The 22,918-nt window shown below is 32.6% G+C and overlaps 2 protein-coding genes across 2 annotated transcripts in view; both read left to right on the plus strand.

Annotated features, from left to right (window-relative positions):
• The first annotated feature begins 981 nt into the window (after positions 1 to 981).
• LOC111000055 (helicostatins) lies at positions 982 to 3,021 on the plus strand. Its single transcript, XM_022269391.2, has 3 exons — positions 982 to 1,247; positions 1,681 to 1,802; positions 2,095 to 3,021. Exons 1-3 carry the CDS (start codon positions 982 to 984, stop codon positions 2,388 to 2,390), a joined length of 684 nt encoding a protein of 227 aa, XP_022125083.2. The 3' UTR covers positions 2,391 to 3,021.
• A 5,813-nt stretch (positions 3,022 to 8,834) lies between these two features.
• The window catches only part of LOC111000075 (dynein axonemal heavy chain 1-like), a 51,148-nt gene continuing 37,064 nt past the window's right edge, over positions 8,835 to 22,918 (plus strand). The window contains exons 1-18 of the mRNA XM_045631707.1: positions 8,835 to 9,002; positions 9,704 to 9,814; positions 9,918 to 10,040; positions 10,444 to 10,589; positions 11,559 to 11,697; positions 12,831 to 12,916; positions 13,889 to 13,993; positions 14,489 to 14,633; positions 15,804 to 15,930; positions 16,641 to 16,762; positions 17,553 to 17,642; positions 18,321 to 18,400; positions 18,763 to 18,850; positions 19,479 to 19,697; positions 20,291 to 20,408; positions 21,101 to 21,242; positions 22,028 to 22,169; positions 22,662 to 22,889. Coding sequence (XP_045487663.1) covers positions 8,835 to 9,002; positions 9,704 to 9,814; positions 9,918 to 10,040; positions 10,444 to 10,589; positions 11,559 to 11,697; positions 12,831 to 12,916; positions 13,889 to 13,993; positions 14,489 to 14,633; positions 15,804 to 15,930; positions 16,641 to 16,762; positions 17,553 to 17,642; positions 18,321 to 18,400; positions 18,763 to 18,850; positions 19,479 to 19,697; positions 20,291 to 20,408; positions 21,101 to 21,242; positions 22,028 to 22,169; positions 22,662 to 22,889 — 2,379 coding nt within the window. The remainder of the gene's footprint in view (positions 9,003 to 9,703; positions 9,815 to 9,917; positions 10,041 to 10,443; positions 10,590 to 11,558; positions 11,698 to 12,830; positions 12,917 to 13,888; positions 13,994 to 14,488; positions 14,634 to 15,803; positions 15,931 to 16,640; positions 16,763 to 17,552; positions 17,643 to 18,320; positions 18,401 to 18,762; positions 18,851 to 19,478; positions 19,698 to 20,290; positions 20,409 to 21,100; positions 21,243 to 22,027; positions 22,170 to 22,661; positions 22,890 to 22,918) is intronic.

Consider the following 22,918-nt stretch of genomic DNA (forward strand, 5'->3'; position numbering starts at 1 on the left):
TCAAAAAATTCTATGTATTTTTATTTGAGCTCGAGCCATGGTAGTCTAGTTAAGCGTACTCGGCTTATAATTGAGGTGGTGCATTCAAACTTTGACTTGACTAAGATATTTATATAGATAGAAACTTCATGCCGTTATTAGTGCCGTTAGTGATTCTACTTTAGATAAATAACAATATCCCTATTTTTCTAGTAGACATTGAACGGCCTTTGAAGCTTTCCTTATGTTACACTATTTACAAACATAAATTTAATTAGGAATGAATTCTTAATTTTGCCTAGTCTAAAATTTAATATTATTAATAGTGCGATTTACTTTGCATATTTTGTATTCATATCGATAGTTTTTCTAAACTATTCAGTAGTCAAATGATTTTTATTGAAGTTTTATATCAAAAAGCTCTTTGATTATCATTGAGCCCACGACGTGTAACTACTAAAGTTAATAGAACAGAACAATTGAGCAAAAGTCAGCCGTAATAAGAGATCACGTCTGAATCAAATAAAATAAAGCCTAATTAGGTAATGAAGTCAATTACAGCTTATCCGAAAGCACAACAGAAACTTTGTTTTTAGGCCTTGTCGAAAATACATATTGGCGAAACTTGTCACTTTCTTTAAACTTTCTACTGTTTCTGGCACTGTGTGAATAAAAATGTTAGTTAAAAATTCTTATTATAAGATGTCTTGTGATAAAATATTTTTTTTATTTAAATAGTTTAATAATAGTAAATTTTATTATGTGTTGTTGCTGGTTGCAACTTACAACTGAGTCGAATTATTGATTAAATTAATTCTGTTTGTATTTTTTCAATGTGTGTTCTAATCAAAACGTTTCTCTTTCTTTTCAATGCAGATTTCTTTTATGGTTGAATTGGCCAAGCCACAAACGTTTCTAAAGCTATTTATTGCGTTACCCTAAAGATACTTGATTAGCAGTCGTAAAAATAATAATTATTATAGGTTATAATAATTATTACATATGTACTTAAAAATAAATAAATATATTTTCAGAATGCTGTACTCATCTATTGTTATAATCCTCGTGATCGGTGCGGTGGCATGCTCTCCTGAACGCGTGCAGAATGAAAACGATCAGAAACATGAGCAAGACGCACATGAGGATGGCCACGTTGCCCCATTGGAGAAGAGATCGCCTCACTACGATTTTGGATTGGGCAAACGGGCGTACAGTTATGTGTCGGAATATAAAAGGCTGCCCGTATACAACTTTGGGTTGGGTAAAAGGTAAATTGTTTAACATTTTTTATAAGAGGTTACCTTCCCGGTATAACTATATTATAATCGTATTAAAATTACTTTCATAGAAATGCTGCTGCGAAGCTGAGTTAAGAAGATAATTATAATTAGCTGATTAAGACATAAATTTGCTTTAAAAAAATGTTATAAATAATTATGAATGCTATTCGAACTTGTTATTGAAGTTTTTTTATAGAACATGGGGAAGTGGGCAGCAGGCTCATTTGATGTTAAGTGATACCGCCGCCCATGGACACTCTCGATGCCAGAGGGCTCGCAAGTGCGTTGCCGGCCTTTTAAGAATTGGTACGCCCTTTTCTTGAAGGAACCTAAGACGAATTGGTTCGGAAATACTTCTACTTCTGCTATAAAATAAATATTTTATGTATTTGATGGTTTATGTTAGATTTTTTGCCTTCAGGTCGCGACCATACTCCTTCGGACTTGGAAAGAGGTCCGTAGATGAAGACACTGATGAGGATTTCACCAACGATATTGATCAGGCAACACAACCAGAAGTCTTTGAATATGATGAAGCGCCAGGTAAAGATTACTTTGTTACCAGCCCGTAACTTCTTTAATAACCTTTTTGAAGATAATAGGCATAATCATTATTATAAGTAATTAGTATTTTTTGTTTACACTGGTCCTAGGTTCGATATCTGAAAAAATGATTGTTTCGAAGATTGGTAGGCAGGCCTTACTTTAGCAAATATAACAACAAATTTTGTGAGATACGTGTATTGATTGATTTCAAACCTTATTTTAGGTGTCAAACTGTGCCATTAACTAACTAGACAAAATCATGATTTCTATTAAATCTATGTATTTTCAGAGTATGAAGTAAAAAGAGCTCGACCCTACAGTTTCGGTCTCGGCAAACGTTTCGTAGAAGATGAAGAAGAGGAGAAGAGAGCTAGAATGTACGACTTCGGCCTAGGCAAGCGGCCACATTTATACAGCTTCGGCCTTGGCAAACGGGCTAGAAGCTACAACTTCGGCCTTGGTAAGCGATTGAGCAGCAAATTTAATTTTGGCCTTGGCAAACGTGAGAGGGACATGCACAGATTTGGATTTGGACTCGGCAAGCGATCAGAGAACTCGGAAAACAGCGAGTACTTGGACATTTAAATATTTAAAATTTGTGGTGCCATTGTTCATGTATTCCTTTCGACAAGACACGCATCCTTAACAGTCAAAATTGAATCATAAACATATGAATTAATAACGCTATGATATGTATGATGCACTTTCCTATTTACATTTGTTACTGACTTATCAAATATATTAGTGTTGTTTTAATTGAATTCAGTTACGAAAATCCCAGCCTATGTTCGTAATTGAATTCTTTCATTAACCACGTGTTTCGCGTCTTCAAATTCCTAGTTGACTTATTGATAATGAACCTTAATTTTTGTAATATAAGTTGTTGTAGTCATAGATTCTGTAAAATAATGTTAATCGATATGCTTGTAATTAGTGTCTACGAATTTTCGGGTATCCAATTTATATAAATTTCCTTTAACAATATTAATTGCCATGAAATTAGCTCACTGTGCCAAAATGATTTTCGTTTTAAAACAGTAAATCAATTGTTTTATTACATATCTTAATTTTCATAACGAAACAGTATTGTAGCGGCTAATCTAGTCAATTATCATAAAAATTCGTGGATACATCAAAACTAAGTATTGTGAAGACTAAGCTGTTTTGATTATAAATGTACATTAAAGTATAAAAATCTTAGATTATTGCATCATTATTTCGTTTTTGTTCTATAACCCTAATACATCATACATACTGCAGTCTGTCTATATAGAACATTAGTTCCTTATATGTATAAATTATATTATACATATACAAGGACATATTTCAAATGAATAAACTTCACCAGACTGAGTCGGTCATTGTGCCTGATCTCTACTGACAGGATGCTACTACTAATATACTTATAACAGAAAGAGGCGTTCATATCCTTATTAGACATTTCTTTAAATTCTTTTGTATATCAGTTAGGTAAGTAAAATATATAATTATACATTTTTGATTTGTTCAATGTTGCACAATATAAGAAGAAATTTTTTGACAAAATTATCATATTATAACGGTATCTTTATACAAATAGTTCTAAGTAACGGAAGCCCCTTTCTATGACAGATTAAAATCCATTAGATACTTGTGCTTTTGGGTTTTATGACTGAACGAGTGGAAACTCAAATGATAACTTATTTGAACGAAATATTCAAACAAAATTTTTTAAATAAGAAACTACTTTAACGAGCCTGAAGTGTATATGTGTTTGAATAATATATTCGCTTATTTCAAATATATAGGTCAAGAATAATCCCGGAACTTGAAACATCCTTAAACAATAACAAGTTAATAATAATAATTTATTTGCAAGAATGGTACAAAAATGTGGTGGTGGTAGAATATAAACATGGTTGTAAACACATTATGGCGTGCAAATTTTGTGTTAAAGGTAGAACTTTACATAGATACAAATTCTTATTTCAATTCTTATATTTCAACACTACATCATCAGATTATTCAAATATATTACTACGTTATCAAATTAATATTAATGTTACATGCAAATAATCATTTTAGAATAATGTTGTAAAAAAAATAATAGCAATAGCTATTTGAGTTACTCTGATAATTATTCCCGTGCAACATTTTAGTTAATAATTTTATATAAAACAAAAAAGGTTACTGTTTTCGTTAAGTACAGCTTGGCATATGAACATTCCATTATTCTCACAGACGCTTTTACTAATGTAGGTAAGAGTGAGTGAGCAAAGTTTGTGGAAATATCTATTATGTTAAGTTTATTCGAGATGTGTGGGGATGATGAATGGGGCACTTTGTTCACGATTCTGAGTGGGCAATAAGCATTTTGGGGTCAAAGTTTCCGATGGTTGAACTTTGTAAAATAAAAACATTATTGTTTTCTTTGATCTGGACCTGTTAGTTGTCGGCAAAGTTATAAATACAAATATAAATATTGCTTTCTGTATAGCCTGATTTTATTGCCGTAAAGCAATATCTTGTGAATATTTACTAGTGATACTTTATCGAACACAATATAAACAACAACACACAGTACACGCTCAATTACACACACGTCATTTACTTAAATTTGATTCACTTTTTAACGTACCAGCAAAATAATGGTAAAAGAGGTAAAATCAATAATTAAGTTTTAAGTATTTGTATTTATTATATTATATTATTATCTGTATATCTTTAACGGGACTTAAATTTAAGAAATAACTTAAATTCTTGAAATATTTCAACCTAAACGTTGTATTCTTCCTTTAATGTTCTGCGCAATTTCTTGGCTTATTTTACCCCAAATGGTGCATACATGCCGTTTGTGTTACGAGTACCTGCACGAAAATTACAAACTAACCTTTTATTTGGGATAAGGAAAATTACTTGTATAAGAATGATCCTCTCGAAAACATTTTAAGGGATTTTAAGCGAGGCCGTCAAGTAAAGCATTGTATTCAGATGAAAAGAGAAAATACCCTCTTCACTGTATTCGAAAATCACATTATAACGACTCTTGTTAAAATGTAATTAAGTTTAAATTATATATACTTCAAAGATTATTTTACAATTTAGGTTATTCTGTCGACTAGAATCAAAAATAGAAAAATATACGGATAGGAAAAATATACTTATTAATTAACACACTTAACAAAGGCCGGCAACGCACTCGCGAGCCCTCTGGCATTGAGAGTGTTCATGGGCGGCGGTATCACATAACATCAGGTGAGCCTCCCGCCCGTTTGCCCCCTGTTCTGTAAAAGAAAAACACACACATGACAACCGCTGCTTAAATTATCGAAGTACATGTACCTTCTTGAACCTACCAAAACATATTAATTTTACTAAATCCAAATGAAATGAAAAAATAGTCCTAATTGGTAGACAAAATTCATAAAACAAGGTATTAAAGCAGTTTTCCGTCTCCGACTGTATTTAAGTCTAAGTTTTATACAAAATATGACTGTTTTACTACAATTAAGTTCGGCGTAGTTTACGGAAGCGAAAACGCCATCTAGCGAGTGTAAACCAAACGATCCTTTGTCGCACCACAACTATGCGGTGAAGTTTAAACAGAGTCCCCTTTGACGTTCAGTGTTATACATTGTCCTTTCGGAATAGTTTTGTTGCATGTCATACAAAAAGCCTTATTGACCAGAAAGGCCTTAATTACGTTTACTAGTTTCATAGGGATCATTTTGCCTATGATTATAGGAACAATGCGCAGTGTTGGCCTGAGGTCGTAGGTTCGAACCCCGGCTGTGCACTAATGGCCTTTCTGTGTACGCATTTAACATTCGCTCGAACGGTGAAGGTAAACATCGTGAGGAAACCGACATGTCTTAGACCAAAAAAGTCGACGGCGTGTGTCAGATAAAGAAGACTTACTACTAGCCTATTAGATTTAAAAATGATCATGAAACGGATTCAGAAATCTGAGGCCAAAATCTAAAGAGGTTGTAGCGCCACTGATTTTTTTTATTTTTTATAGGAAAAATAATCCTAAAATAATTACATTATATTATATCAGATATTTCATAGGCAAGTAGTCAGTCACTAGAATACGTGTAAACTAAGTAACGATTGAGTTGCGAGAGCAATTGGGAAATGGCAGTATGCTGACGCTGAACTGTAGAACTTAGCAAATATGTTTTGCTATATAATCATTATCGTTACTAAAATAAATTCTCATGAACTAAAGAGTTCGCAAAATAATAATTATTAAAGGTACAATTAAATTAATTATTAAGGAACTTGACTTATTCTAGTGCTTGGAAATTAGATGCCTGATTCTAAACGTAGTCAGAAAAATTAAAACCCTACTGAGTGTCTTGACTAGTTCTTGACAGATCAGATTGTATATAATAATAGATAAGTAATTTTTAAATACTACCATATTTGTACCAGAAAACGAACAAGTAAAAGTTCCGATAACCCACGAGCGATGTTTTGCGAATGTCAAGAAGAGATTTGTCAGGATGGTAGCAAGTGTAGATCCGTAGGCTCTACGCCTACCCCTAAGGCCGATTTAAATAAACAAATACATCAAATAAATTGTAATATACCATTATTTATTTATTTCCAACAATCAACTATACAGTACTAAGAAGTTACTTAACCTACATAGTAATAATATCATCATCATAAAATTTAAGAGCTGGGCTCTCGTCTGAGGATTAATCTCTACTCAGTGCGGTTCTGCGCCAGTGTCTTCAACACCTGGTAAGTCACAACCTCAGCTTTTTCCTTAATCTGATCTATATAAGCCTTTCTTGGTCTTCCCCGTCCTCTCCTTCCTTATATCTTCCCCTCCAAGATGGTCCTATAGAAGTTGTCGTGTCGGACCAGGTGTCCAATCATCTTCCCCCTTCGGTTTTCAATGAAGATTTCGTTTTTCTCCGACCATACCCAGCACCTCTGATACACATAGTAATAATAATAAATAAAAATTAATAAATATAAAATTCAAACACATTTAGAAAGTAACAGCGAAAAACACTGGGACCAAACTTTTAAAATTTGTTTCGATTTTCAATTTATTATTTTTTTATTTTAGAATATGTAACTAACCTTACATTTATCATATTTCAAAATATAAGTTGGCTTATTTTGTTTTATAAAATGTAGAATGTCAGCTTTTGAAACCCGACGGGTTAAAATTGTTTCCGGTAGAATATCGCCATACACATTTTCTTAGCAAAAAGCTTGTTAACGTTATTGTTATGATAATAAGATTTTAAGTGTCGTCGTTTGGTATTGTGAGTCATAATTAACTTCAACACGACATAAATGGCTGTAATTAATTAGAAAAAGGTCCACCGCAGTTTTCTCTCAATTTTCTAAGACACTTAATATATTCAGCGCTAAATTTATTCTTTTTCATTAACAATCGGCGCCTCTACCGGATAATTTAATTTGTAACATCAGGGCATTATATTTTTCACAATTACTACATATTCTCTCATGATATTCGCCTTGGTGTGGTCTGTCAGCTAACGACCAACCAAATACTAAAAGACAACAGCATCGTCTAATATTTAAGTCGAGAGATTCTGATTATTTAAACATAATATCTCAAGTATTCAATACGATACCGATAGTAGCGAAGTGAAATCTTGTTAACTTGTCTTGCTAAGGCAGTACTTACACGTTATGTATTGTATTCTAATTACGAATATCGATAACAGGTGATCCGATGCCTAGTGGAAACCTTAATAACTAATATCAGTTTCCATAGCAACTTTGAAATATCTTAGGATAATTTTAATTACATACCTGACTATCATTTAATATTAATTCACGTTTCACTATCGTAGATTTGTCTGGAGTCTGATTAGGCAAATAATAAAGAAGTATTGAAGGGAAATTGTATTATTAGTATAGTTTACGTTTATATAATATATACGTTTTATTTCAGATAGTATAAGTGGTTTCTATTAGTATTAGGACAGCAATTAGCCGACCTGTTAGGAAATGTTCTTAAAAACATGCTCCATACAACCACAAAACCACAAATGCTCAAGCCTTGCCGGAATATTTTTCATTGGTGCCTCTTATTTTTGATACCGTATAGTATTGTAACTGTAGTTTGCTCGCATGTTTTTGGAAATATCAGACACACTAGGATTCAAGTTTATCAATTAATATACTTCCAAACAAATTAACATTCTTTAACAACAGTCCGCAATATTTATCAAATTTGTTAATATGTTGCATTTAATAATAACAATAAACCACAAAACATCGCAGTTATATTAATAATTGGGTTAATTTGTTTTGTGATTTCTGCGGATTATTGAAAATGATTTATGATTCATTGTTTATTTAATTCAGATCCAAAGAGCCTTCGGCAGAATTTGATTTTAATTGTGAAATGAAACGAGAACTTGTACTGTACAATATGCATTTGATAATAATTTGTTTTAATTCATCAGGAAAACATGATTTGTATTCAAATTAAATTATTGGGGCCAGTAAATATTTATTTCATACAAGCTGCCCCCGCGAACTTCGTTTTGCCTTAATATCATTTTTTACTTAGCCCACATTTTTAGCAATGATATATTTTCGTAATATGAGTATGTATTTGAAACATTTGTCTGCGTTACCCCATAGAGACTCTTCGCGATCACGATTGCAGAAAAAAACGTAAATTCTAAAAATAAATCAAATTCTGCCGATGGCTCTTTGGATCTAAATTAAATAAACAATTTATAGTAAATAATTTTCAAAAAAATGTACCTACGATGTTTTATGCTTTCACATTTTTACTGTATTTTAAAATTAAAATTTATAAGAAAACTGTTTTATGGTTTCTTTAATTTTTCTGTCCCAAAATACTTATGAATTCCGGAAATAAATCAAAGAACATGATTCAAATTGGTTCAACATATTTTGCGATTCATTTAAATACTTACAATTAAAAACCTCCTTTCTGCACGAAAAAGTATAACCGCTAATACGTCAGTTTTACATTATTTTCATATAGGAATTAATAATAAATATAGGCTTACATTAAATATGTATAGTAAGAAAAAGAAAATAAAACACCACGATGTGGTTTACGATAATACCGAAAGAGATTCCATACCAAAGAGGGGATATTACTCTGAACTCGTCTCAAACATGACGAAAGAGGACCCGTCTAGAGAGGTCTACGCTAAGAAACGAATGAAGTTAATGCTACAGGTACTGGTTTTAATAATTGCAACAGGTTTTATCATTTAATCGTAGTTTACTTTATACTTTAGCCCTGCAGTCATGCGTTTGATGACACGTTTAATGTGTTCATGCTTATACTTACAATAAAGGATATGATAATGGCTAAATAAAAAAAATATTTATAAAATAATTTATGTATTTCAGGAAATAAGTAGTCATTTCAGAACATATAATATATACACAGAAAAAAAACGACACAACTAAACAGTAATAGATTAAAATATTTACTGACATGAAGCAAACTATACAGTTATACTAATTATTTTTATATTGTGTGATATGTGCTCTTTTCGAGATGTCCAATCCACCAGGCATTTGGAGCACTGCCGGGTGGTTTTCCTTTTTTTATTGATAAAAAGCTTGTCAACGCTCGGTCGGTCGCAACGCTGTTACATCGCAAAAAAAATCACAACGTACTATTTTTAATGTGACAAGCACATATAGGCAAACATGACACACAGCGAGAGATCAAATATTAAACAAAACAAAAAATTACTAGAGAAAAAAATATAAGAAACTAAACAAAAATACATTTTCTTATTCAAAGCCTTTAAAAATAGTAAAGGATACAAAAATTTGATGTTTGTCAAAAGTGGTTTATTTCGTTCCCTTAAAACATTGCAAACAATGAAATACCGATGTAATTGGAAGTTTTACATTTTATTCAGGCTAAAACAGATAAGCTGGCGCCGATGTTAGTATCACTGCCAAAACCGCAGAAGCCCAAGCTTCTTCTACCTCCAGGTCGGTGGACTACGTATAGAGAAGATGAGAGTATTGTAAGTATTCATCTACAGATAATCTAGCATATACTGTATAGTGTTTAAAACAAGTTAGTATAGTACTTTTATGTTTAAAAACGCTTCTTTGCTCTGTTTACAGCAATTTCCGTTTGAAACTTTCGTACCAAAACTTCAGTTTCTCAGTGTAGTGCTGCCAAAAGAAATGCCCAGGTTGGTTAAGATTGAGCGACTCCGAAGAAAGTTTCTCGCCGCTAATATTAAGGTATACAACCTTGTTTAATAAATAAAATGTTATATCAGTGTGAAAAGTATCTTATATATGGATTTCGGCGACTGTTATTATAGTCAAGTTCTATATATTTATGTTTAAAATCACAAAATACATTATATGTGTCGTTTGTATACACTAATGACACATCTTCGTTAATATATGAAATATGTATGTTAGAGCTAGAATGTATAATATACAAATCAGCGTGGTAGGCTGTCACAATAGCTTTCCCCCATAACATTACCATTCATGTGTACCCTAAATATTTTTGCATTTGAGACGGATGCATTTAGGTTTTGTATTTTTAGTTTAATATTTATATTAATAAGTTTTCTATTATATTAGTATTAATTTACTGTAAAAATAATGAAATTAAAAAAAATGGTGCTTTTAGAAAATGCTTAGAGAGCTAGGCGTTCAGCCATACTGGTTGTTACCACCATCAGAATATCCCATCTCAGAACAAGAGTACTACGGCCTTTATAGCCCATATCCTAAACTCGACCTGGAAATATTCGACAACACGGATTATGACTGCCGGTAAGTACTACACGTACAAATAGAATAGCACCAACGCACACATGGAATTCCACGCAGCTGCCAAGTTCATCTGCATTCTGCGGCTGCCACTTACCCCATAATCATGAATATCGCCGAATAAATTCAAGTGTATAGCAATTACACATGTTTTTATCTTTGACTAATTTGCTAAGAAAGAAAATGGTTTTGCCTGCGATTTCATTTCTTTGAATTTAAGAGTAATCAATAATACGTACAAATGTTACTTTACATTTAAAACAACGTGAATAGCAAATTTAGGAAGTACTTAATCGATCTACGCATTATTTTATTAAGGAATCTAATTATATTAAAGTCGTTTTAGTTACACAACTTATAACTCAAGATCTGCTGGACGGATGTTAGTTATCTCTATTTTGGTGGATTCTTCTCCGCTCCGAATAGCAGAATAAGTTTTAAAATATCGGATAAGTTCTCGAGTAACACTAAATTACTTCATTAAAACGAATGCAAATAGCATGTGGTGCCATCTGTTGACAAAACTACGCCTCATTTTCAACAGTTCAAGAAATTCCAATCTTGAAGTGAATGAGGAGATGCATAACCATACTTTGATCTTGACCGAAGACATGTGTTACCACATAAAAAAATTGTGTCAGAAAGTGCTTGAATATGCACGTATTGGCGCTATAGAAAAGAGGCCTAATGTGGAAACTACCATTCTTCTTTTGCAATAGCAAGCAATAAAACATTTCTGTATTTGCAAAAAAAAATTGTATTAACCTTAATGAAATCCTAAAACAAGTTTTACTGTAGTTAATACGATATTATTAAACTGTAAAGCGGAACGAAGTTAGCCGGGTCAGCTAGTATAATATGTATAATTTGAACAAATACTCAATTAGGTAAAGACATTGACATATGACTTATTAGTGATCTGGTGAAGAATTTAAATATTGTTTTTTTTTAATTAAAATATATATTTTTTAGAATACCTGAAGAATGGTTGAGTCTAGGTCTGATTGAAGGAGAACAGTACCCTTGTCCAGGGTTGGCATTTCTCCCGAAGGAAGATGGCAAGTCGAGCAAAAGCGGGGATATTTTCCAAATGCTAAATAATTTGTATGACGTAAGTAGTTGAACTTTAGTAGTTACTTAATGTAACAAAACTATACACACACATACAAACGTTTTTACAGAATTGTTTTTTTAAGATTTCTATGAAACCGTTTACTTCATTTTATAAATCCATTTCTACTATACTCTGATTTTTCATTCCGTAGAATTTTGACATTTCATTAGTGTAGCTACTAAAAAAGTTCTAGGCCGAATAAGGGGAATTTTTTTCCCATTTCACGGGGCAATAAAATATGAAATGTACGTATTTTTTATGTTTTATGTACAAAAAGTTAAATATAAATATTTACTTCCTCAAGTGACCTAATACAAAATAACAAATATTTCAATATATACATTATATCAAATTTTAATTACTTGTGCGTTTTTTACTGTTTGTGTTGAAAAGGTACGTAATTATTATTCGCCGTAAAACCACTTTTAATATGGAGCACTTAATAAAATGGATACATTCACTAAAAAAAGGCATGATAATCTGGAAGCGCTGAAGGACTCGGAGATAGAGGGTAAAACATCCTTCCAAAACACTCCGCACCCCGCAAAAATCCCAAAAGTTAGCTACCGGGTTTTAGCAGATGAAGAAGAAGCCCGGCCAAAATGATTTGCCATCTCTCTGACATGTCAAAAAGTGATAGCTGTCTGAATTCTAAGCAATAAAAATTCGGAGTAGGTATAGAATGCTCCAATATTGCTGAGTAACTAAGCAAATAAAAAAATATGTGCGTGTACTAGAGTTCACACGTAAGAATTGAAACTTCTTTATGACCTTATTTTTCGAAAAAATGATCTACTATTTCATTTTACCTTATTAATAAGATTATTAAAGAATTAATTGTAAGAGAAATATTACTTTCATTGTTATCGTTATTATATATTTTTCTTATTAAAGACTTCGAATTTCTTCGAATTAAGCGTGGTAGGGACAAGAAAAGATGGTGCTTAACGGTAAAATGTGACGCGTAACCGAAAAATGTGACTGTAAATTTTTATCCAACGCCGACAAAGAAGATTCACTGCAAACATTCGTTTAAAACGTACAATGTTAATAGATTAATATAACAGCATTCTAAGTTTTTCTTCAAAGTTTTTACCAATAAAAAAAAATGTACCCATCCTTTTTTGCAGTGGATAAACGTAGCTGCTTTCAGTTATGACAAGCAGACAGATACGTGGGAAGTAATGGCTTTGGATGGCACGCAGCGACGGTTCAAGTAATTTTAATTAATGTTATTAAATGAGAAACGTTTAAAATAAAACGAGTACTCACCTCGTTTTTGCCGTATTTTAGAGTAATAAATAAATCCCGTTTATTTCCAATTTTTTGCAAATGATTAATGTTAATTTCTTGGTTAAATATCCTATCTTCCTTTAAATATATAATACCTGGATGTCCTGAGCCTTGCTCGGTATTTTTTTTTATAAATAGCGTCTTTTGAAAATTATATTTAAGTACGAATTACATACTAATAAAATGATGAAATGTGAACAAAATAGAATATATATGCTGGAATAGCTTAATTAGTGTTGTTGTGTATCAATGAGCAAAAGCAATTTAAAAAAATAGTATTATTATTCGCCGATAGATGTCAGGAAGATTCATTTTTCAGTTTAAATTGGGACTACTCAAACACCACCTTTTTGTTATTTAGTATCATTTATTCCCAGCTAGATCGATTTATCACCCCCAAAACCCCCCGTATACTAAATTTCATGAAAATCGTTGGAGCCGATCCCGAGATTCCAATTATATATATAATATACAAGAATTGCTCGTTTAAAGATATAAGATATATTACTCAATAGTAAAACAATTACTAGCGGACCCGACAGACGTTGTACTGCAAGATATTTCAAGCAATTAGCATATTAAACAAAGTATGAAAGTACAGACTGCAACGTCATCTGCCGACCTGATTTGTGAATCTAAACCATCTACAAAAATGCATACAAAAAAGCCATTCATATCGGTCCAGTCCAGCTAAGATGCCATCCTATCTTTTAAGATCAAACTGTACACGGTTTGCAAATTTGATTGAAATCGGTTTAGTAGTTTAGGAGTCCATAGCGGACAAATAAGGTGACACGTAATATTATGCATATTAATATGTATTAAGAGATTCGCTCTTTTACAGTTTTATATGTAACAAACTCGCCTTTATAAAGAAGTTTTTTAATTCTCGCAGTATACCTCGCATTCGTTTGATGTTCAAAGCTGACGATCCTGAGACTTTTGCTAGACGCGTCAAGTTTGCTGTGGACTTGCGTAGCGAAGTTGAAAACAATTTAAGGTAACATATAATACATTGTAAGATAAATATCCCTTATGGCTTATGTCATTGTGAATCTAGAAATAAAGCTGTGGTAATTACCAAACATCATACTAGATAGTACAGGTTTAAAAAGCTATAACATATGTGAAAATATATATACTTAAACATTATATATCAGTATCTCAAAATAATAATAGGATCGAACCCCGGCTGTGAATCAATGGACTTTCTTAAAATTCGCTCGATCGGTGGAGGAAAACATCGTGAGGAAACCGGCTTGCCTTAGACCCAAAAAGTCGACGGCGTGTGTCAGGCACAGCTGATCACGTACTTGCTCAGATTGGCAAATGATCATGAAACAGATATTATCTCAGGCGGTTGTAGCATACACTGTTTTATTTTAATCGATATGATGAATAGATAGCAATCTATGTAATAGGACACAGTCAATTCAAGCTAATTGCAATGTGTAATATCTACTCATAGTTAGACACTGAGTTTTTTTGATGTAAGGTTCTACCTATATCTCGACTGTTTATTATTGGATGGTCTGCCGTGGATGCCACTGCACTACATGCCGGAGATCATCAAGATGGTTAAGATTCACCGGCAGGCTGTCGATGTTGATGAAGATCATTTGAAGGCTTTGAGACATGAGGTATTCATGCTTTTGAGAGGTACATTATCGCTTGGTACTACAATGATAACAATGGCTGCGTAAATAACTATTAGAATATATGCTTATAATGCTTTCATATGCTTTTACGTAAATATATAGCATATATATAAATGTTTATCTCATTATATCAAATGTGGACGTTTCACGATTATTTAGGTTATTTTATTTATAAGGAAATTTAAATTAAGTAAAAAATATAATTAAAAAAAATCATATGTGCAATTCACACGTGGTAGAAGTGAAACCTTCAAAAACAAAGTTTTTATAATTAATCATATATAAATTAAACATTTTTCACTATCTAAATGTATTAATCTTTTCTTTAAAAACATTATATTTTAATGATGAATTTTAATTTATAAGTTAAATATAAATGTTTAATTTGACAAAAACTACAAGGAAAGTTTGAAATTCGAATAAATTAAAAAGCGGCAGTAAAAAGAGGCTGTATAATGCCTCCTATCTCATTTACTCCCACGTTAAATCTTATGAATTTATGATTCTGTCTCTTTTTACTGGTGGTTTTTCCGTTGCATCTGGTTTGAAATTATGATTCTAAAGAAGTTTCTCTATCTATCTCATTTACTCCCACGTTAAATCTTATGAATATATGATTCTGTCTCTTTTTACTGGCGGTTTTTCCGTTGCATCTGGTTTGAAATTATGATTCTAAAGAAGTTTCTCTATCTATCTCATTTACTCCCACGTTAAATCTTATGAATATATGTTTCTGTCTCTTTTTACTGTCGCTTTTTCCGTTGCATCCGGTTTGAAATCACAACGATTCTAAAGAAGTTTCACTTCAATAAAATAAATAACTAATGTTTAAATAGAAAAGATTGTGATTGTAACGAATTGGCTCAAAAAGTACTGGACCAATTTTGAAAAATATACAGACAGAAATATATATTAAAACTACAATAATGTTACCTAAAAAAAATCCTATAAAATATCTTTCAACGAAAACGCTGCGGTAACTATTGATGATAGAACAAAAAATATTCCACTATAATAAAGAACATATCAATATTTACAATTTTTTTTTAAAATGTCCGCCCACAAGTCATAGGCCACTAGTATATTATAAACTTGACCAAAAGGCTTGAAAATGACCAAAATGAACAATATAAAAACTATTAAATTTTGCAGGGTTATCTTTTACACAGGAAAGCTGAAGGGAAAATGAAAATGATTTACATGATAAAGAAGTATCCCGACTTATACAACTTTCTGAAACCGCCTAGCAAGGAGTATGAGGCGCCTGTGCCTGAATATGGTAAGTTTTAGATATTTAACTAGTTTAAAAAGTAATTTTGTTATGGTGATGATACATCATGAGAAAAATACGCATTACACATTGACTCTCGCATTTTCTTTGGTTGAACCGGCTGTGATTGAATGTTACTTTTAGATAATTAATTTAATTAACTAGTTTTTTAGTCTTTACTGAAATCAATACAATGTAGCCAATAATTCTTTGAAATGCGTTTTATGTGTGTAATGAACAAATGTTCAATGATAAAGATTAACATATCATCACAATTTTAATACGTAAACTAGCTGACCCGGCGAATTTCGTTTCGCCTAACCGTCTTAATAATATTATGGCAATAACATTATTACAACTTTTTTGCAAAAACAGAAATGGTTTATTGCTTGCCATTGCGAAAGTATAATTGCAGTTTTACAGTGTAAAAAGACTTTCTGATATACATTTTTGGATGAGGTATCTAACACATGTCGTCGATCATGATCAAAGCCTAGTTATTCATCTTCTCATTCACCTCAAGATCGGAATTTCTTGAACTGACAGGAATTTCATGTAAAATTAGTTGTTTGCGTAGTTTCGTCAACAGATGGCAACACATACTCACTCAGAGTCCACCAAAATAGAGATAACTAACATCCGTCCAGTCAATTTTGAATTATAAGTGGAGTAACTAACACGACTTTATTTTATATATATTCTTATATTATTAATAAAAGGTCGATATCCGTGCGTAATGGACGACTTTCGGGGCCGAATGAAGTTCAATCAATGGGCCTCACTCTACGTACTGACTGAGTCGGTGTCCTGCATACACCTTGTTGTCGATGAATGCCTGAAGGTATTGTTTTATTTATTATAATATTCATGAGATCCACGATGTAAGACTTTATTAGATAAACTAGGGAATAGATAGGGTTCAAAAGGGTCGTTTGCGTTTTTTACTAGAACCGGCATTGTGTTTTATAGCTACTATTTTATCAAAATAAAAACTTATTGCTTGTTGGTCGTGACAAAATCTATCACTCTGTGGTGTGTGTAATTAGTATGTGGTACATATTTAAAACAGTTTTATGAAAAGGTTGGTTTAGTGTTACAATTAAAAAAGTCTTATAAGGGTGAATGTGTGAATGTGTGAGTGTGCGAATGGGTGTGTGTGCAAATGTATTTGAGTGTAGATAACAATTGTAATATGCGTGCGCTATATCCGTGTTAGTTTTTATATATGTATATGAAACTAACACATAAAGATGATTTATTTACATGGAACTCTTTCTGCTATTGAGGCCCGCTGGTTGTTTTTATATACTACATACATGAATCGAAATGAAATGGTGTAATTTAATATACTGATAGGTAAAATAATGAACTATGCGTTATTGTTTTTTTATTAAGGGGAGTAGATAGTATTACTCCCCTGCCATTGCGTCCAGGGCTTTTTTATATTTCTTACATGTTTACTAAAAAGATACATGAATTAATTACCCATTCGTGTTCCGTGTCTCGCGAGTTACTCCCCGGGTTATCGGTAATATTTACAATATTCATGGGCGAGATGGGGCGAAATTTCTTACGGTCTCCGATTGATTTTTGTTGCCCCATTCTGATATTTCATACTTTTTGCGTATTAGGTTGAAGCAATGCTGTTTTATACTTCAAACTACGGCCGCAATGCTAGCCTTGCGGAGTTCGATGCCGCGCAGCAACATTGCACTTCTATGGTGAGAAATTTATGTATACATAGGTATATATAAAGTTTAAATCAATCATTCATCAGTCAATCGATACATTTTAAGGCTGTAATAAAAACATTGCTTTCTTTTAGAGAGATGTTGTTTCTTTATATGTCGCAGCCAACTGGCTTAATTAGATTCAACTAGCGGCCTGAATGATGTTCAGTTATTTAATCAAACAATTAGGCGAATGACTTGGATTGATGTTGTTAAATAAATTGCCTGTACTGTTCATTTCAATTGCTCGTCAGTTCCCTAGCTATAATAAATATGTTGCAGCCAACTAGCTTAATCAGCCGTTCAATTAACAGCGCTTTTAACTAAAAAGCGCCGTTTAATTAGTGGCCTGAAATATATCCAGCCAGCTGATCAAACAGACAAATGACTTGGATCGATAACTCTTCACTACTTGCATATATACATATTCAAGAATGACTCTATCGTACAATTAGCCTGAGCATGAGCCAGCTAGTTTATTCATTGTTGTAACAAACGCTACGGTTAAATATCTTTGAGGCCGAATTGAACGGCTGAATAAGCTGGTATCTATATAATTATACACCCATACAACCAAAGACAATTATGGTTTAATAGAAGTAAAGTAATATATATATAATTAGAGGGAGTTTGAATAATATAAGTCGTAATAATTGCTTCTGATTACAGATGCTAAAATATTTACACATAACGTGGTTGAACGCTACAGCACATGCAATTAGAATGTCATTTAGAGATGTTGGAAAAGGGTAATTTTGCATTGTTCTATAATTTTCATATTTCATATCTGTATGTAATGAGGAAATCGATGATGCGTTGGCTGATGAACTACTTGTCTACAAAAATTATTTTCATTATTTCATTTCATGAGTTTCATGATCCCCAGTTATGCACCAAAGGCTGATCACCTACTTGCCTGTTAGATTTGACAAATGATCATGAAAGAGATAAAGAAATCGCAGAACTAAAAAGGTTGCAGAGCCACTATTTTATTTTTATTACTCGAGTAACATAAATAATCAACAACAAACAACAACAAAAATAACAAATGCAGGATCATAAAGGGTTGTATCGCTACTGGATTATTTGTCATCATTTCTGTACTTTCTAGGTGGTTTAATATTTATGAGAAAAAGTGGGAATTCTATGGAATAAGCAAACTGTGTCGCTTTATGCAACTAGTAAGAGTCCGTATGCAAGTGAGTATTTTATTATTCATGTGCTCACACGACGCCGGCTGAGGGTAACCTACATAGCCAAACAATTTTCTCTATTCATGACTCTTCAGTTAGTTTTATAAACCCTCTTATACCCATATATCTGTTTGTGGATCTTTTAATATTTGATAAAACATTTATGCACTTTTATTACGACTGTGTGGAGGATTTAGACTAACTAAAATATACGAATACTATTTATATTATAAGTATACAAATATATAACGAATTTGAACCATATGCTGAAAAGCATAAGCCGAATGAACTCACATGAATTATCTTTCAAAGCGATTGTAAAGTCGGTGTATATAGGATATATTATAATGCATAATATGTCTATAAAGATGTGAATTCACAAAGGGTTTGTACAGTTTCATCGTTACATATATTTAGATTTTGTATGGTACATATAGTGATAGAATATTTATAAATATTAACGAGATATATCCTCTTCATTCCCGGTCAGGGCTAGTCTGGAAACAATGATTGTTTTGAATTAATACTTCTGTGCCTTTATTAGACGCCACAGGACCTCAAATAGATAGTGTCAACAGATAAATTAATTAATTTATTTATGTCAAGTTTTTAATTATAAAAACTATAATTTCAGTACGCACTCCGATACAGTATCGAACAATCAATGGCGATGTATGTAAATATGTGTGAAACCCCGTGTATTTGTACCTACTGGTGCGAAGAGGACTACGAGTGGGACCCTACTGACCTCATAAACACACCCTTCCGATCGCCAACAGCCACTCTTTTCTATTTTCACTTGATGATGTCTGAAGATGGCCCATATTATACCACACCGCCGGAACAGTTTGAGGTATTTTGTTCATTGTAGCATTTCAAAACCTGGAACTAAATTATGCATAATATATTTTACGGTAGCATACCTTATTAGGCCAGATATTTTAATGTGGGAAGCGTATGGGGGTAGTATACTGTGATTTGTTGATAATTCTGTTAATAACTAAATTGTATTTTATTCTGGTTTGTGTTATTTTATATTTATATAATTTAGTATGTTTTTAGTCGGAGTTCGGCCATGCATGGGCTGTAAGTAAATAAGTAAACGTTTTTAATGACTTAATTAGAGAATATGTATAAATATATGATATTAAATCTTATTTATACCTACTTACACAACTTATTTAATGATATTCTTTTATTTTTATACATTTTTGCAAGGTGTGAAAACTAGCAATTATTCTATAGAGTTTATTAGTTAAAGTCAAACCTAATTCAGTCAAAATCTGTTATAACGACATCGAAAGGTTTACTCATATATTTCGGTCGTAAAATCAATATAAATTATAGCAATAGCTAGTCTTTGCATTTATTTTACTAAATGCTAACAGCGACGACACCTAAGTAATTGTAGTTACAATTAACTTGAGAAACAATGGTTTTATTCAGATCGTGATACAGAGGTTGTTTAGAGAGATGCTGTACCGCTGTCACTTTATACCCCAAGTCCATCCCATGATCATGACAGGACTGGTTTTTGACAAAGAGCTATTCCTAACATCCATTGGTAAAAATCTTTTTATTAGTTATTAAATTTATTTCCTTTAAAATTTCATCAGGGATCTAAATATATTTTATTATAAAACAGGGCAAAGTATTGCAAGCGCGTTGCCGGAAAGCTTGTCTTCTTAGAAGGTCGACTACGCACTCGCGAGACCTCTTGCAGCGGTATCACTTGACATCAGATAAGCCTCCTGCTCGTATGCCTCCTATTACATTAAACAAACAAAAAAACGCACTTTTCTTAAAGGTATAAAAAAGGTATAAACTTAGGGTAAGTTAGTTCGGAAATACTTCACAGAAGTACTGGTTCCACAGAGTGTGCGTGGTAACGTGGATAAGAAGATGGAATATATTAAAACAGTTTAGTCATAAATAAAAATTAACTAAAAATAATAACGATATTATTACCTAATAGAAACCTGTCACTGAAAGTCAGACCCTTAATTTGAACTTAACAACGCGACAAGCGACACGAGAAATTTATATATAAGAGATAAAAATATTAAGAATATATAACAATATTAAGAATATAGTCATTTAATAAAAATGATAATTTTTTTATTGATAATACAAAAAATATTTCTCTAATCGTTTACTATATTTATTTACCTGATGTTTATATCAACAAAAAAAGTCCAGAAACGAATATAAAAGTGATTATTATATTTTCAGGCTTAAAAATGTTTATGTTCACAGGTCTTATGGAACCGAATGTGGTTGAATATAGAGAGAGGTTGCTGAAGGCTTATCGCAAAGCAATCATTCCCTTAAAAGCCTACATGAGACAGTATGAGTGTTACCGGGATATTTTTTTACTTGATATTGAGGAATACATTGAGTAAGTGTAAAAAGTATTCATATAACATTAACGTCCGTCGTTTCATAACCAACCAAACCACCGTAGTATTTCCGAACCAATTCTTAAAAGGCCGGCAACGCACTTGCGAGCATTCTGGCAATGTGAGTGGGCGACGGTATCCCTTAACATCAGGTGAGCCTGCCCGTATGCCTCCTGTTACATAACAAAGTATATACACACAAATCACAATGGAAAAGTTTGAATCTCTGTTCTGTCTTAATATTAAGTGCTTATTACACTTGCATATCATGACCTTCGAGGAGAGAGTCAGTAAACTGGTCTCGCTCAAGTTCGCTCAATGTCCTCTATAACCCCTAGATGAGGCAGAGGGCCTCCACCTTGAGTCTTCATGGCGTTCGTTCTTGAATCTCTTGTTTTACGTCGCTCCAAGTCTTTCTGATTCACTTTGTCTCATCTGCGATGCTAGGATTGTTTGGGACTGAAACGCTTCTGCTTTCCTTGCGGGTTCCAATCAAGGCGTTAGGGGATATAATTGGTATCTTCGGGGTGTTTGGACTATCCATTTCCATTTGCGTCGCTTGATCTGAAGGCGTTTCTCGGTAGAGATCCCAAAATCGTAGATCTCAGACCAGAATACGGCAAAAACAGCGGTTGACAAAGACTTGGAGTCGGTGCAATAAACTGAACAAGAAAATAAATATAGATATAAAAAGAGTAATGCTAAATATATGCATCCCAGTATACACTTATCCCGCTTAATACAATTCTATAATTATAACTGTATTGTTACTGTCACGTTCTAGAACCTTCCGTGAAGAAAAACACTCGGCCTCCGAGACTCGAGAGGAGGTACAAATGCATGTTGATGCTAAACAGGATTTGATATGGAGACTGCCCCAGTATATCAATATTGGACCGTTTGCTATCAATGTTGATACACTGAAGGTAATATTACTACATACTAAGTATTATGTAACATAAATGTATCGGTGGCACTACAACCTTTTTAGTTTGGGCATCAGATTTCTTTGTGTTTCATGATTATTTGTGTGTATTTGAATCTAATAGGTGGCAAGTAAGTGATCGATTGTGGTCAAATTTATACACATGTATTTTGAAGGTTGAACTTACTAAAAATCATATTAATATTCGGTTCATAGGTATTTAAAAAAATACTCACTAACATAAATTGTGTAGTAGATGTAATAATAATAATTTATTTGCTAGAATAAATATGGTATGGTATGGTTCAAAAATATTATGGTGGTTCATTCTAACTTCGCACATTCTGCCACACATGTAATGTTTCACTCAAATAATTAGTAAAAGAATCTAAATTTAGATCTTTTTTTAAAATATTGACGTTTATGAGTGTACATTGCGTACATTACTCAAAATTTGCGTACATATACATACACATATACATATACATTGCAGCAAATACTAGTAACAAAACGCGCAGACATAATTAAAGCCTTGCTGACAATGTGGGCTGAAGAGGTGCGTACTGTTGTGGAAGACGTGATCCAAGCCTATAAGAGCATCATGAGGAAGCTTGGTGAAAAGCCAAATACGATAGAACACGTGTTTGAGATCAGGGAATGGATGGAATCTATACCCTTCGGTTTGAAGACCCAGGAAGATATTATGAAAAAAGTTCATACGGTACGGTCATTGTATCTGAAATTTTAGTT

This window comes from Pieris rapae, chromosome 16, assembly GCF_905147795.1.
Source record: "Pieris rapae chromosome 16, ilPieRapa1.1, whole genome shotgun sequence".
NCBI classification, from domain to species: Eukaryota; Metazoa; Arthropoda; class Insecta; order Lepidoptera; family Pieridae; genus Pieris; species Pieris rapae.